At 37.9% G+C, this 15,437-nt stretch overlaps 3 protein-coding genes and 1 long non-coding RNA gene across 5 annotated transcripts; 1 reads left to right on the top strand and 3 right to left on the bottom strand.

The window, feature by feature from the left end:
* Positions 1 to 264: 264 nt before the first annotated feature.
* Positions 265 to 3,056, bottom strand: LOC135076994 (uncharacterized). Its single transcript, XR_010258363.1, has 2 exons — positions 2,700 to 3,056; positions 265 to 2,488 (listed from the first exon to the last, which is right to left on the bottom strand). It is a non-coding gene; the product is annotated as an uncharacterized LOC135076994 (long non-coding RNA).
* A 187-nt stretch (positions 3,057 to 3,243) lies between these two features.
* LOC135076713 (uncharacterized transmembrane protein DDB_G0289901-like) lies at positions 3,244 to 5,160 on the bottom strand. Its single transcript, XM_063971133.1, has one exon. It carries the CDS (start codon positions 5,158 to 5,160, stop codon positions 3,244 to 3,246), a length of 1,917 nt encoding a protein of 638 aa, XP_063827203.1.
* A 983-nt stretch (positions 5,161 to 6,143) lies between these two features.
* LOC135076969 (glutathione S-transferase 1-1) lies at positions 6,144 to 9,520 on the top strand. 2 transcript variants are annotated; one of them, XM_063971507.1, is made up of 6 exons: positions 6,144 to 6,250; positions 6,740 to 6,884; positions 7,225 to 7,358; positions 7,463 to 7,529; positions 8,126 to 8,329; positions 9,063 to 9,520. In XM_063971507.1, the coding sequence occupies exons 2-6, from the start codon at positions 6,744 to 6,746 to the stop codon at positions 9,216 to 9,218; spliced, it is 702 nt and encodes a 233-aa protein (XP_063827577.1). In that variant the 5' UTR covers positions 6,144 to 6,250; positions 6,740 to 6,743; the 3' UTR covers positions 9,219 to 9,520. The 2 variants fall into 2 exon arrangements, with proteins under 2 accessions (XP_063827577.1, XP_063827578.1); XM_063971508.1 differs by lacking the exon at positions 6,144 to 6,250 and adding an exon at positions 6,442 to 6,464.
* Positions 9,521 to 10,815: 1,295 nt separating this feature from the next.
* On the bottom strand, positions 10,816 to 15,226 carry LOC135076968 (cocaine esterase-like). The gene is made up of 11 exons (XM_063971506.1): positions 15,015 to 15,226; positions 14,203 to 14,396; positions 14,046 to 14,110; positions 13,829 to 13,966; positions 13,412 to 13,693; positions 13,149 to 13,218; positions 12,906 to 13,055; positions 12,261 to 12,497; positions 11,571 to 11,708; positions 11,187 to 11,481; positions 10,816 to 11,098 (listed from the first exon to the last, which is right to left on the bottom strand). The coding sequence occupies exons 1-11, from the start codon at positions 15,209 to 15,211 to the stop codon at positions 10,876 to 10,878; spliced, it is 1,989 nt and encodes a 662-aa protein (XP_063827576.1). The 5' UTR covers positions 15,212 to 15,226; the 3' UTR covers positions 10,816 to 10,875.
* Positions 15,227 to 15,437: the final 211 nt, after the last annotated feature.

The raw sequence follows: 15,437 nt of genomic DNA on the forward strand, positions 1-15,437 counted from the left end.
ACATCAAACGTCGTCACTACTGAGCGCGTTAAAAAAAATTAAAATTTTAGTTCTTTCATGTTTCCGCTAGGGGCGCTGTTTAATCCGTCATACATTGTCACTCTTTTACGCAGTCGACATCGAATGCATTTGACGTAAACTCATACTACGCCCCCTGATGAAATTTACTAAACCTAGTTGGCGCCACTGGCGAGTAAGATCCTGTAGATATTTAATCCTCAATGGAAATGGAACAAGTAATAAATAAGGAGAAACCACGTATATTTTGTAAAAAATATATTTTAAGTGTATGTATGTGATAGCAAAAAGATACAAACAAATTATAATATGTCAACATTTGAATCACAATAACATCTGCAATTAAGTAGGCAAAACAATATAATAAGAGTAGTTAAATCTTTATTCACACAATCTATTTAACTTTAGTTCTAAATCTATTTAAATGTTTTCTGGAAGTAGGACAGTAAATACAATTTGATACATAGGTAGTTAAAAAATACGGTACTTACCAATGATATTATATAAAAATCATTGGTACTTACATATTTTTATTTTTCAACAAAATTAAATAAGTAGTGTAATGGCAGATTTACATTTTTTTTTTATTACAAAAATATTGTTTTCATAAATCAACAAGACATTATATTGTAACTATTGATAAGGCACATTAATTTCAATTATTGACAATATTGTAGATTGTAGACAACATTATCAGAGGTGGTAATCCACTGATATCAATATACTTTTCTTTTTATAAAACACCAATAAAATAAATACAAGACAAAAGATAATCTACCATTAAACATACAATTGTAATACTTTTAAGAGTTAAGCATAATAAATTAATAATAATACCAAAGAAATATTGTCACAAGAAGGTACACAGTCCCTCAAATTATATGGAACACCTATCTAGAATTCTATGGATAAACTAATGTAGAAATCAACAACTTTAATTTCATAAGTGCACAAGAGTGTCATCATGATATTATATCATGAAACTTAAATCTTTAAGTTAGACGAAGAGCAAGTACGACTTGCATTTGACCTGTTTTAGAAATACTGATTGTTTGCATAATCAATCAAATTAAAATTAGTTGACACATCCAGCACAACACAACCTACAACTAAAAATTATAAGACATAAAATCATCATTTATTATATCTAAGTTTTCATTAATAAAATCCAACATTAATTTATACCTATTATAATAAAAATTGCACTATATGATTTTTTATGAAAAATACCAATTTTTCAAACAGTTTTTCTTTTTCATATTAAAATGAAAAATGTTTAATTAATATTAGATAATGCTATTTATATTATATTGTATAAAGGTGGACGGAGATCTAAACTGCTTTAGTCACTAAACACTCTATTATGATTCAATTTGCATTCAATCAAGCAATAACTGTATATCAAACATTTTTTCTAGCTCTGACCGGTTAAAATTGGGGGCAATTATAAATGGACAAAGATAGAATGAGAGCTCTTTTAAATTGGGTGCACTAGTTTTGATTGCCTTAGCTACTTGCATAGTGACATGGTGACATCTTGACAGACTCAGGTAGGTCAGATTCAAGAATGTGTTGTTAGAAAAATATGCAAGTAAAGCACTTGTGGAAAAAAATGAATGACGCAACTTTAATGAATGTAAATTCTTTAGTCGGTACAAGTGAAGCAAACTAGAATCAAACAATGTTTTGCATGTCATGATGTGCAGAACCTGCAGTACCCTGCAGCTTGATATGTAACGGATGATATCATCATTCAATGTATCCCCGTAAATGTGTAATGATCTCAATGTGCTCTGTTTAGTAGTGAGTAAAGATTCCAGAAAATCTGCAGGTATATTCTTCATTTTTTCAATGTTAATACTGACTAAGTTGGGACACTGCAGCATGCTGTATAAACTGTTCTGTGTCAATGCAAAATTAGATAAGATTAAAGTTTCAAGGCACTTTAATTTTTCAAATGGTAAGTGGTAAACAAAATTCCCATTAGCATTTTCTGGGTTTTGTATTATTAGAGAGTTGCGAAAACTTAAGAATTTTAAATTAGGCCAGTGACCCAAATCATCAAAAATACAACTATCAACTTGAGAAATACTTATTTCTAAGTGAGTCAAATTAGGGCAATAACTTATTAGTGAAGCCCTCACCTGGGGATAAAGTTTGAAATATTGCAACTTGACATTCTTTACATACTTTGCAACAAATGGAACAATGCTTTCACTTATTCTCACATAGTTTTTCATGCAGACTATGAGGCGAGTATTGTCCCAGACGCAGGGAGTCAGGCACAGTTGTTGCCATCGCATACAGACTTTTGCTACTGCTAAAACAGACTCAAAGTCTATCATTGAGAATATATAAATTAGTATCTCGTTTGGCAGGTCATTTATAGAAAGAGTATTGGTGCACAGCTGGACATCGGGCATCTCGAGGTGTACCATCCTCAGCTCCACCAACCCACACTTGTACAGTCCTAGAATATAAAAATAGTATAAACGTACTGATATTGCAAAACAATAACAAAACAGAAGTCCATTTCAAAACACTTTAAGCAATGTGTTAGCCACTGCAAAGCATATTAATGAAAACTTTAAGGTCACAGACCTTGAACATTACTCAATGAAAACATATTTATTTACTTGAACATAAACAAAATGATAAACGATGTTCTATGCTAATCTTACCTGAAAATTGTGTCGTTTCCTTTTATAGAGAATGTTAGTGTTTGCTTTAATAAAATCATAATTTATGTAAACTTCGTTCTAAATATAGCCACTGGTTACACTGTGCAAAATAATTCAAAAAGTAATACTTTAATTTTGTTTTGTAAATTCATTTTATTGCTGAATATAGTAGGAAATATTATTATTTTAAAAAAGATTATTAAAAATAACTTTCATCTTGATGCTATTTTTGTATGACGTTTACGTTTGGTTAGATTTTTTGACAGAACACTGACTGACTTTGACAGTAGACAGCGGCGTTTTGTTTAGACATACAGATAATAAAATTAGCAGGTGGCATGTTTATGAACCGAAACCGAACGATTTTAAAAATCTATATCACAAAGGAAAACAAACGGTAACTTTTTTGTACATAATTTGAATTTCCACGGTCACTGGAGACCGCGATCACTGGGTCACACAGCAAAGATAAAGCTATAATCGACACCTTAATTTAAGTACAAATTACAAACCAAACCTTTATTAATAAATAATATTTCATTATTTAGAATACAGGTGGTAAATAAGTTGACGCTGGTGTTGATACGGTGTTCTGAGCAGGTGAGCCGGGTGTCGATACAACAACTGGTGGTAAATACTCAGCGGGAGCACTAGATACTGGTTGAGACGGAGCTGGACCAGGTACCGTTCCGGGCTGAGGACTCGGAGAAATTGAAGGAGATATAACTGGAGGTAAATACCCTCCACCAGGAATTCCTGTTTCTGCTCCTGTTGTAATAGTTTTTACAGATCCCGAACCTGAGCTGGTTGTTGTTACAGTTCCGGATGGAATATTGACAGTAACACCTGTGTTGACGCCGGTCGATACTGGTGGCAAATATTGTGGAGAATTCGTGAAGGCGGTAGTTGGACTTTGATTAGCTCCAGAATTGGGACTCGGTGTGTTGTAATTATAACCAGATACACCAGATCCAGTGGGCGCGTTCTGCGTAGATGCTGTTCCAGAATTCTGAGATCCATAATTGTATCCTCCAGCTCCTGCGCTTTGACTTGCACCACCTCCTGTAGCAGCATTTGCAGTTCCAGTACTCTGTGCTCCATAATTGTATCCTCCAGCTCCTGAGTTTTGACCTACTCCACCTCCAGCAGCAGCATTTGAAGTTACAGAACTCTGGGTTCCATAGTTGTATCCTCCAGCTCCTGAGCTTTGACCACCACCTCCTGTAGCAGCATTTGAAGTCCCAGAACTCTGGGTTCCATAATTGTATCCTCCAGCTCCTGAGTTTTGACCTACTCCACCTCCTGCAGCAGCATTTGAAGTTACAGAACTCTGGGTTCCATAATTGTATCCTCCAGCTCCTGAGCTTTGACCACCACCTCCTGTAGCAGCATTTGAAGTCCCAGAACTCTGGGTTCCATAATTGTATCCTCCAGCTCCTGAGTTTTGACCTACTCCACCTCCTGTAGCAGCATTTGAAGTCCCAGAACTCTGGGTTCCATAATTGTATCCTCCAGCTCCTGAGCTTTGACTTGCACCACCTCCAACAGCAGTATTTGAGGTTCCAGAACTCTGTGTTCCATAGTTGTATCCTCCAGCTCCTGAGCCTTGACTTGCACCACCTCCTGCAGCAGCATTTGAAGTTCCAGTACTCTGGGTTCCATAATTGTATCCTCCAGCTCCTGAGCTTTGACTTGCACCACCTCCAGCAGCAGTATTTGAGGTTCCAGAACTCTGTATTCCATAATTGTATCCTCCAGCTCCTGAGTTTTGACCTACTCCACCTCCTGCAGCAGCATTTGAAGTTACAGAACTCTGGGTTCCATAATTGTATCCTCCAGCTCCTGAGCTTTGACCACCACCTCCTGTAGCAGCATTTGAAGTCCCAGAACTCTGGGTTCCATAATTGTATCCTCCAGCTCCTGAGTTTTGACCTACTCCACCTCCTGTAGCAGCATTTGAAGTCCCAGAACTCTGGGTTCCATAATTGTATCCTCCAGCTCCTGAGCCTTGACTTGCACCACCTCCTGTAGCAGCATTTGAAGTCCCAGAACTCTGGGTTCCATAATTGTATCCTTCAGCTCCACCACCACCACCACCTCCTGCCGTCTTTCCTGCTGTGTAACCAGGGGAAGTGGTAGCTGTACTGCTCCCAGTTGTAGAGTAACCTATGTTTACGGTATCCCCGCCAGAGGGCGCTGGATACGCGTAAAACATGTACTGAGATTGTGTCCTGTCAACTGCAGGGGTTTGAGTTCTTTCTATCACAGGGGTTTGGGCCGCTGCTGTCGTGGATTGCGTGGGTAGGTCAAAGGAAACACTCGGTCGGTCGTAGAAGTAGCCTTCCTGCCGTTTCACACGATAATTCTGAAGGTTCCATGTCTCATGAAGAGTTGCCGATTTAGTTGAATTTACTAGCAGAATGTGTGTAACCCCCACAATAAACTTTAAATACGTGTACATTTTTGTGAATCATCTCCAAATGCGCCTTTGTAAAGAGGCAGCTGTCTGTTTGTTCACTTGTATTTATAATCATGTTGAGGAAGTTGGCTCTAAGTTATTGAGAAATACTTCCACTTAACCCTAGACAGGCTTTGCGATGAAAGTAACAAGAAAATAAAACTTGAAAAAATAGACTGCCTCAGATGGGAATTAAATGTCTCCGTATACCAGTGGTCCCAAGTTCCCAACAGTTGCCCTGCGAGTGAAAGACGGTGGGTTCAATTCCCACCTGCCTAAAGCAATCGCTTTATACAAGTTTATGATAATGTTTAGCATCACATGAAATACAAAACTCGGTAAGTAATTGTATTCCCTATTTTAGTTATTACTTTGGTAGGTACCTACAGGAACGCGGTACCCCTACTAGAATACCTATACAAAAAAATCATGAACATAATACTATGCCTACCTATTTCTAGAAAGTTACTTATCCAGTGGGATTAGTAAGAAAAGGGTTAACGGCATGATGCGGTTTTATAAAATTGCCAGCTGGAGAAACAAAATTATCTTATCTATCATTACTTGAATTGAAATGCTGCTTTATAATTTAGATTTCATTAGATCCTCAAGGTTTCCTGTCAGTGAAGTAACAAACAAGAATACTTTTAACTCTTGTAAATGCCTGTCCTACCTCTTTATCTACGTTTTCATAGAACTTCCACTGTAAGATAGAAGTGACCTGCCTAATACCACTAGATAACGGGACTGTTCCCACTTCTCGTTCCCACCGCTGCAACTCCTGTGTAGACAGGATCTACAGCTTGGCCACCAATAAAAACCCGTACTAAACCCCCAAAATACCACTAGATAGTAACAGGAGGAAAGAATTTAATTCATTCTTCGAAAAGTTAGAACATTGTCCACATGATCAAAACAAAGCCAATACCAAATGCTAAGTAAACGCAGTTGACAGCTGACCCTCAAATAGCAAGTGAAAGGGAGTCTGGCGATTGGCCGCCAAGTCGGCAATCCGGCGCCGTAATGAGAACGTAATCCATTCATGCATACAGTTACAGACACTGTGCAGCCACGGCGTTGATCACACAACTAGGTTCGTTTACTTTTTGATATCAAATCTTACCACTACTAACAACGCAAGATATTCACATCTTCCAGAACAGTTTACTGTTCAGTTTATTCAGAATATTTTTAGGGCTTCTTTGTTAAGTATGTGAGATTAAATTAATAATTACTTACCTACCTAGCAACATTTAACCGGTTGCACTTGTATAATAGCAACCATTACGGAAGCATGTTTTTATTATGTAAGTACCTAAGTAGGTACTAAGTACTAAGCTGAATTTAACTAACTTCTGGTAGGTAAATGATTTCGTTTGATAGTACTACTACTTAATCTGAACTGAACTTATTGGCAGGATTAATCTTGACATTGATTTAATGAATACTGAATGTAGTTAGTTAATTTGTTCGTACAACCACACCCACCCACTCAATTTTTTTATCATCAAACTGAAAGAAAAAGGTTCAACTTCTAAACATTGCCAAAGCAGTAGCTTTTTTATTTTATCTACATTTCTAGAACCATGGTCCTGAAATTGTACGGAGTATCCGATGGCCCTCCATCCCTGTCGGTGCGGCAGGCACTCACGCACCTCCAGATTCCCTTCGAGCTGGTCAGCGTCGACTTCGGAGCTGGAGACCACATGACGCCGGAGTATGCTTTGGTAACTAACTTAACAGCTAATCTATAGAAAAGCTATGCTAGCTCATGATGGGTTAATTCTCATCCGATTTATCAGTAAGTACCCTAAGCACGTATAGCTCTCGGATTTGGTCGTAATGCAGGTACCCTGAGCACGAACAACTCTCTTAATCTTAATGATGTTTCATAAACAACCCGTCACTGCACTGTTTTGTTTTGCTCATAAAAAGAACGAATTACCATCATATTTATTATTTATTTGTGCTAAGGGTACTGAAACGGTAGTATTATTTTAGAACGTTTGATATCTTATTTTCATGTTCATTTACATTTTGATAAATTCTATCTTATCAATATTTCAGATGAACCCTCAAAAAGAAATCCCTGTCTTGGATGATGATGGCTTCTTCTTGGGAGAAAGCAACGCAATTTTGCAATATGTTTGCGACAAATTCAAGCCAGAGTCGCCCCTTTATCCCAAAGAACCTAAAGCAAGGTAAGAAGAAAATTATATTTTTAAGCTCTTATTAATTAAAAAAAATCTAAATAATAAGCTATACATGTAATGATTGCTATACATGCATTCATTTCCATTTTCAGGGCTCTCGTGAATCATAGGCTGTGTTTCAACCTGTCAACTTATTACGCAAATATTTCTGCGTATACGGTAAGTTTTACTTTTCACCTTACTTAAGAAAAACAAAATGCTCCTAGATCCACTTTCTCGTGATGACTTGCCCCGGCCAGATTTTCATCGCCGGCAGTCTATAAATAAATATGAAAAGGTGTGCAGATGCACCAGACAAATGCACCAATGACCACGGTCCATAGGACTTTATCCTTGTTTTACTAAGTAGAGAGACAACGAGTAAGCCGGAAGTACGCAATATTTTCCTCCTAACTTGTGCATATTGAACCAATGTGTTCAAGACGATACATTATTATTCTGTAACGATACTAAATACTCGGATACACGCATCACACGCACTTTCACCTTTAGACGCGGTTTCCACCAAGGCAGAGCCACAGACAGAGCGGAGCAAAACGGGGCGGGGAATGTTTTGAATAACCAATATTATCAGATTGAAAATCTACGGTCCGCCTTGGTGAAAACCAGGTTTTAGGCTGTAGTAGTCACGCCCGTTGTAGGTCATAAGATCTACAGTCAGGGCTGTAACCTTAGTTATTTTGTTAAAAGCCTTACGATAGAAGATAGAATCAATGTAGTATCAGACAGTAAAATAATAGAGCATTTCTTTCCAGATGGCACCCATATTCTTCGACTACGAGCGCACTCCCCTCGGCCTGAAGAAGGTGCATATTGCCCTTAACGTGTTCGAGACGTACCTGGAACGCCTGGGGACCAGCCATGCGGCGGCTGACCACCTCACCATTGCCGACTTCCAGCTCATCAACTCTACCATGACTCTTGAAGCCATCGATTTCGACTTCAGCAAATACAAGAAAGTAAGTATTTTGTAGCTTCACGCAATGGGAATCAATTAAACTATTTACGACTAGCGGCCGCCCGCGACTTCGTACGCGTGGATCCCGTTTTACCCCCTTTTCCCGAATTTTCTTTGCTATAAACCTCACGGAGCCCGAGACCTTTCCAACGAATGCAAAACCGTGGAAATAGGTTCGTGCGTTCTGGAGTTATAGCGTCAGGGAGGAAAACCCGACTTATTTTTATATAGTAGATTTACCTCTTCTTTACTAATAGTACCTACTATTAATAACATGATAAGTTCGTTATATGAGTAATCCAATTTAATGAGTACCTATCCTTAGTAGGTAAGTTGATTAACCTACTATAATAATATCTTTAGATAACATATTACATAATTAATTAACTACTTAAGTCCTACTCGTGAAAATAAAACTCTAGAAAAATTTAAAATAGTGTCATGGTCAAAATTTATCTGCCGCTGAATTTATCTTTTGTGTACCTACCTACACATAAATAATTAGGATAATTAAGTTCTTAAAACAGTGCTAGATAACTTTACTAATGAGCTAATAAAGAAATGAAAGCTTTGTTAATTACCGAAGATAGTAATGGAGGTCCATAAACAAATCATGATAAACGGACGCCTAACGATGACATAATGAGTCATGGCATAATTTTCATCTTGGAATTGCAACATTATCAATGTAAAAAGAAAATTGGAAAGTAAAAAAAATAACATTTATTTCACAGATACACAAATGGTACAATGATTTCAAAAAGGATAACCCTGATCTATGGAAGATCTCCGAGGAAGCCATGAAGGAGATCCAGCACTTCGCTGCCAATCCGCCAGACCTGACCCACATGGACCATCCTATTCATCCAATCCGCAAAATTAACAAATAAATCCTACTTTTAACATTTGTGATAGAAGTAATGTAACATTTTTAAATGAACTAAAAAAATTGAGGATTCCTTGCTTAACTGATAGTGAAGTGCCTTAGAGAATGAGTTTAATGGAGAAGGCGGATATAAATATTCAGCTCATAGGCACGTGTTTGAACATATTGAAGAGCAGCTCTACCCAGTCCCAGACACGCATCTCTTCATGTATCCCAAACAGGAGTTGGAACAGCAGTCGCTGTGGTTCATGCACTGCAAAGGAATACAACAAAATTTTATAACTCTTAATAAATTGTTGATATAAAGTGTATTTTATCATTATTACCTATTTGACTTCACAAATCTGGAATAATTTGGTTATTATGAACTAAGAAAGTGAATTGTTTACATTCGTATTGTAATAAACACGATAAGCTATTATCACGAGACAAGCTTCTAGACATTACGAAGTTGGTTGAACTCAAAAGTTCTGATCATTAACGGACTCCAACTAAACATCAAAAGGCAATAAATACTTACGAAAGAACCTATAGGGGCGCATTTTTCTGCTGGCTTTTCAGGGATGGCCTCAATAGGAATCACTTTGAAATCATCTTCAACCTCCTTTTCAATGGGTAATTCTTTCGTATTCACCTCCTTCAGATCATTAGAACTAATCACATTGCCGCTCACGTATTCGCAAACGGCGACAAAACAAAGGAAAATAACGATTTTACACACACGAGACATTGCGATTTGCCGATGGATTCTTTGACACTGGCACGTTTGCACTTGATGCTGCTTGATTTGTTTGTTAGTTGACCCAGCTTTTACTTGCACTTATAGTGACTCCACCCGCATACCATTACACACTAGGTCGTAGATAAGAGCCTGACCTATAGGATGATTTTTAGAAGTTTTTATTTTTGTATTTATGACTCAAGTTGTTTACAACTTGCGTCGTAGCTTTGATTACTAACCATTAGTGGATATTTAATATCTTTTAATTAAATACTTATCTAAATCTTCATGTTTGTTTTCGTCCAAGAGCTTGTTTCAATTTTATTTACAAGTCCTAATAGATGTTGCACGTCTGCTATTAGTAGTAGACTAAAATAGTCACCCTGTATTTGGCCGCAAAATAATCCCTAATCTGTATGAGCATTAGTGTAGTGAAGGTTTTTTGCTAGTTAATTCTTATCACTAACATAAACATTGACATTAATTGCCTCATTCTAGATTTATTAAAACGAATACAAACATTTGTTCTAAATAACTACCATATTTTTATAACACTTCAATAAATCTTATTGTTATAGTAAATATTTAAACAAACAGATAAGAACCTATTGTTACATTTTTTTAACTTCAAGAAGCCCTTATCATTATCGCAGATTAGGTACCTACCTACTGCCCTTAACTTCACAAACATATTTCGTTCTATTTTATACCAATTTAACTTTTTAATCCTATGTAAGTACCTATTTATTCATAAAATGTTTACATGGTCTTTCTTTTCTTAAGTTTAAAATTATACACAGTAGGTATGTGGATTGATTTCATTAAGTTAGGCTCAAGTGTCAAACTCAAGCTCTAATGTTGAGACATTATTGAAACACGATTATTAATTACTGCAATTACTATTTAATTAAGTACTTTATTACTTTAATTTTCACTTTTCTTACAAGCCAAAAGGATTGAGAATGTTCTGCACCTTCGGGATAGGGTCTGCCTTAGGGTTTTTTGGTTTAATAAGTCCAGAAATCGGCTTCATCTCGGTGATGTCAGTGAGATCCACCACTTTAGGTATAAAACTTAATTTCAGCAGTTCTTTAATTTCATTTGAACATAGACTTCCAGCTATTCTGTCAACCATGTTGCCCCAGAAGCCCATTTGGCAAAATCTGCGAAAAAATTGTTAGTTAATTTCATATTTCTTTTGTTTTATTAGAAAAGACAATGACTATCCTTATAGTCATCTGAAATACTGACCTGAAATTTTTGTCCATCTTCACTTCATCAGTGATTTTGATAAATGAGTTAGTGTCGAGTGAGAACGGCGTAATATTAAAGAGTTTGGATTTGTTCTTAGCTTCGCCTACGTCGTGTGCAAACTTAGTTATGAGGCCGACGAAAGATTTGCGCACACGCGCATCCATCTGAGACGCTGCAGGCTCAACAGACTTCCCTGAGGCATCCAGAGGCTCGAATATGTAAGCCAATTCGTCCCCATGCGATGGCCCGGACTCTTTCGGTTGATACATTGAGTTGCTGATATCGGTCTCCTCTGTAATAAAATTTTATAAAATAATCATGACAAATACTAAAATTAAATTCCAGCAGTTAGAAACGGCACCAGAATTCTACTCAACTGACCTGCAAGTGGCACGCCTGAAAGGAAATAAGAGCCTTTAGTCAGATTTCCCACAAATTCAAAGCTGTAAAGGAACGCTGGTGCTCCAGAACTCCACTCCTGAACGCTCTTGAAGGCGGGCAAGTTGAACAGAGCATCTCCTGCACATAGAATACAAAAGTTTAGCGATGAAGCAATAAGCAGGGTTATTTTTAATAGCTTCTACATTATAGTTATCGATTCTTTGCCTATATGGTAGCGCAAGCCAGTATTCCTAACTCATGTATTTTTTTTAGATCTGGAAAGCATTAATTTAGTTATTTAGATTCATGAATCGATCAAAGCATTGATCATTTATTATGGAATCTCAACCCTAGCCGACTGAAATATTTTTATTAAAACCGTCCCTAACTTTGCTCTAAAGGGAGCAGGTAAACGGGTCCGAGGGGCGCTAACAAAAAACGGAGCTGGGGCTTTCATAATTTTATAGCACCCCTCGTCTACAGACTGTTACCATGGGGTCCGACCGGCTGTGGTAAGAATTATTATTGAAAGTCAATTGAAAGACACAAAATGGCCACTCGTACCCACCCAGTAACAAAATATTATTATGAGATACAATGCAGACTTTCTAGGAATTAGTGATAAACCTATGCTACTACTACTTTAGATAAGTTTATTAATGCAGAACTATTTATTTTGTATTTCAATACCTGTGTCCCGGGCAATTGCTGTTAGTCCTTCTAAGATATTCGAGTTAGCTGTCTCTGAGAGTCTTTCATAATACTTTTCGTAGTCGCCGAGGGGAAGAATATTTTTAAGCGCTGCTTTCTTGATGGGCAGTAGTCCATCTACGCCTTCCACCATGGTGTTGAGCCCACCGATGATGTCTTTTTTTATGAAGTTCTTTAGATTGAGCATCAAATTAGTCAATTTATTTGCATATTTGCCTGCAATGAGAATTAAAGATAGATTAACCTTAGATAGATAACCATAACTATTCATAAAATATCACTTTGTTGCCAATTGCCATAAAACCCATGTTATTATGAGTCATTGAGTAAATTAAATAAACAAGTAGGTAAGCCTATACGGTACCGATCTCTAAATTGATTCGACTAGGAATCGAACCTGGAATCCACTGCCTTTAAGTCGACTGCTACTATGCCAGTTTACTTACCTACTTAGCACTCTTTACAATACATAAGTACGTTAAAAAAATAGAAAATACCATAAAGATCAATCAAGGCAATCATCAAGGAGGCATAAGGATCTTAGCAAGTTGTATTAGTTGTATCAAGATCGAAACGTAGGTACTAACTAGACAGGAATATACAAAGGCAAGTGTAGGATCTTACCAAAGACTGCTCGTACGGTCTCAGCCGACGTGACTCCAGTGAGCAGAGGCACCTTTTGTTTCTTCTTCTTCAGCGTCTCGGAAGGCTGCTCGGTGACCAAAGTTGGCAGACCCCGTTTGTCGTACTCTCCTTCCACACGGATGCCGGCTCCTGCATAACAGGGAAATGACGAATGATGATGACCATTTTATAGGCTGTTTTTTGTTTTAATTTAGGTATAGGTACTAATAAGTTTACTTTTACCTTTACGACCAGTGATCTCTTCCAAAAATTTAGTCGTATCGGTTAGGCTTTCCGCTATTGCGCTGTCTGCCTGCAAATAAATGTGGTTTTGTTTGTTTGTAACGAATAAACTAAAAAACTATCCCAAATTAAGGAACTATAGGTAAGTATTACGCTTCAGGTAGTAATAAATAGTAGGCTAAACACAGACTTTTGCGATATTTATGAATACCTATCATAAATATCGCAAAAGTCTGTGTTTAGAGGTCCACGACTCCACATACTTGTACAATTTTGTCAATGCTCAATTTCCGCAAGCAATTGACGAGTGTCTCCACTGGAGTTTCTGGACAGCCAGTTTGTTTGGCCAGCTGCCGGGCATGCTTGTCGGGCTCGGACCGGACGGTGCCCGGCGACAGAGCCGTGCCGGACAGCGCCACCACGCCGTGACTGCTGCGACCTTCCGAAGACAACGCCATCACAGATGCCGCACTGCCTCCCGAGCCTTGCCCCATCATGGTCACCCTTGTTGGGTCACCACCGAAGAACTCTATGTAGTCTTTCACCTACATTAAAAAAGGTTGTCTTGAAATAATTTTATATTATAAGACCTTAAAAAATAGAGACTAAAATGTCACCGGGGCCGGGAGGTCTGGTATCAATTACATAGTTTGAATTTAAAAATGAAATTAATGTCTTACCCAAGTTAAGGCAACTTGTAAATCGAACAAGGCAGCGTTTCCAGAAGCTTCTTTCTGCCCATTGCTGATGAACCCAAGAGACCCTAATCGATATTGGGGGACCACTAGTATCGTATCCTCTTGGGTGATATGTTTGCCCTAAAACCAATATTTATAATTAGTTGAAAGTTCCCTTCATCACAATGTAAATTATAAATCATCGGAAACCAATACTTACTCCATAAGGAGTCGCTGATCCAGTCCGATAGTTACCCCCATGTATGAATACTACCACAGGTGAACCTAGAATGAAATACTAATGTAATCGTTTAATTTCGAAAAATAAACTATTAAATTGGGTTGACCAAAGAACCAAGAAGTTACCTCTAGCTTACCTTTTTCATCCCCTGGCATTTTGGGAGAGAACACGTTGAGGCACAAACAGTCTTCGTGCCCCATCATTCTGGCAGGGAAGTTGGGATCAGGTTGCGGACACACTTGGCAGGGGCTGGTAGCATTTTGTTCCCCCAAAAGCAGCCGTCGAATGGGCCGCTGGAACCTTCGGGGACCCAATGGTGGTTCTGCATACCTGTTCATTAATATTTATGACTACTCGTATAAACCTAGAGTTTCCTGTTATCATGCATTGGTATGGTATATGTATATAGTAAGATTAACCCATGTTCATTAGAAGTTATTATTTTCATTTCTCCAAAATTAAAGCAGAAGATAGTAGTTTGATGGTTTCCATCAGTCACCCGTATTGCACCTTATTATTTAAGGATGTTAGATTTAGGGAAACTGGATCAATAACATGGATGTGTGAATATCTATGCTGAATATTTACCATAACATCTCCATAGAAGTTTTAGTTAAAAGCAAATTTACCTATTATGAACAAAACTGAAGCAAAAAAAATGTCAACGCCAGAGTGACAGAAAAACTGGGATTTGGTGTTGATGTAAATAAATCATTTCAGCATTTCAATCGTTATCTTTTAGTATCTTTATCCTAATTCGACTAGCCAAAAGGAAATACAAAGAAATCAGGAGAATTCTTTCTACAATTGACGTAAGAAGTAACTGTAGGAAAGCGTAAGTTATTAAAATGTTACACAAACAGTTTGTTACCACCAGAAGTAGTGGTAGAAGTCTGCAGAACAATATCAAATGTGACCTCATCACCATCAAAACGTTCAACATCAAACCTTATCCCAAAGAAGGAGTAGTATCCTAGGTCATTGTTCTTGATGCCCTCAATGCGAGCGCTGCGGCCGTGCCTCTGCGTGAAGACCACGGCCGCGTCGGGCTCCGGCGGCGCCGCGGGCTGCCCGCCCACCACGGCCTCCAGGGGTCGTGGCACCACCACAACGAACACCACAAGGTACCACCGCATCCCGAACATTTTTGCGACTAATAATCTCTGCTACTTATATCAGGAAACGGATGCGGCTTCCTGTGATAATGCCATGAACCTAATAAAATTGTATTATTAGCAATGCGAATTTAGTCATTTACAGGGTGAGTCGTTACTCAATGCAATATTTTCAAAAAAATACGCCAGGTTTTAATTGGCTACCTAAGTAAACTCCGACAAACTTTACTTCGACATTACGTTACTCCGACATTTC

The sequence above is a fragment of the Ostrinia nubilalis genome, chromosome 12 (assembly GCF_963855985.1).
Source record: "Ostrinia nubilalis chromosome 12, ilOstNubi1.1, whole genome shotgun sequence".
Classification (NCBI taxonomy): domain Eukaryota; kingdom Metazoa; phylum Arthropoda; class Insecta; order Lepidoptera; family Crambidae; genus Ostrinia; species Ostrinia nubilalis.

What these genes read in the sequence shown, in the direction of transcription:
- LOC135076968 (XM_063971506.1), bottom strand. Translation starts at nt 15,211, where the DNA reads ATGTTCGGGATGCGGTGGTACCTTGTGGTGTTCGTTGTGGTGGTGCCA. An exon ending in GCATTGACAAAATTGTACAA is followed by an intron (nt 13,219 to 13,411) that starts GTATGTGGAGTC and finishes ATTTATTTGCAG; the next exon opens with GCAGACAGCGCAATAGCGGA. An exon ending in AAGATGGACAAAAATTTCAG is followed by an intron (nt 11,099 to 11,186) that starts GTCAGTATTTCA and finishes ATTTTTTCGCAG; the next exon opens with ATTTTGCCAAATGGGCTTCT.
- LOC135076969 (XM_063971507.1), top strand. Translation starts at nt 6,744, where the DNA reads ATGGTCCTGAAATTGTACGGAGTATCCGATGGCCCTCCATCCCTGTCG. An exon ending in CAAATATTTCTGCGTATACG is followed by an intron (nt 7,530 to 8,125) that starts GTAAGTTTTACT and finishes ATTTCTTTCCAG; the next exon opens with ATGGCACCCATATTCTTCGA. An exon ending in ACTTCAGCAAATACAAGAAA is followed by an intron (nt 8,330 to 9,062) that starts GTAAGTATTTTG and finishes TTTATTTCACAG; the next exon opens with ATACACAAATGGTACAATGA.
- LOC135076713 (XM_063971133.1), bottom strand. Translation starts at nt 5,160, where the DNA reads ATGTACACGTATTTAAAGTTTATTGTGGGGGTTACACACATTCTGCTA.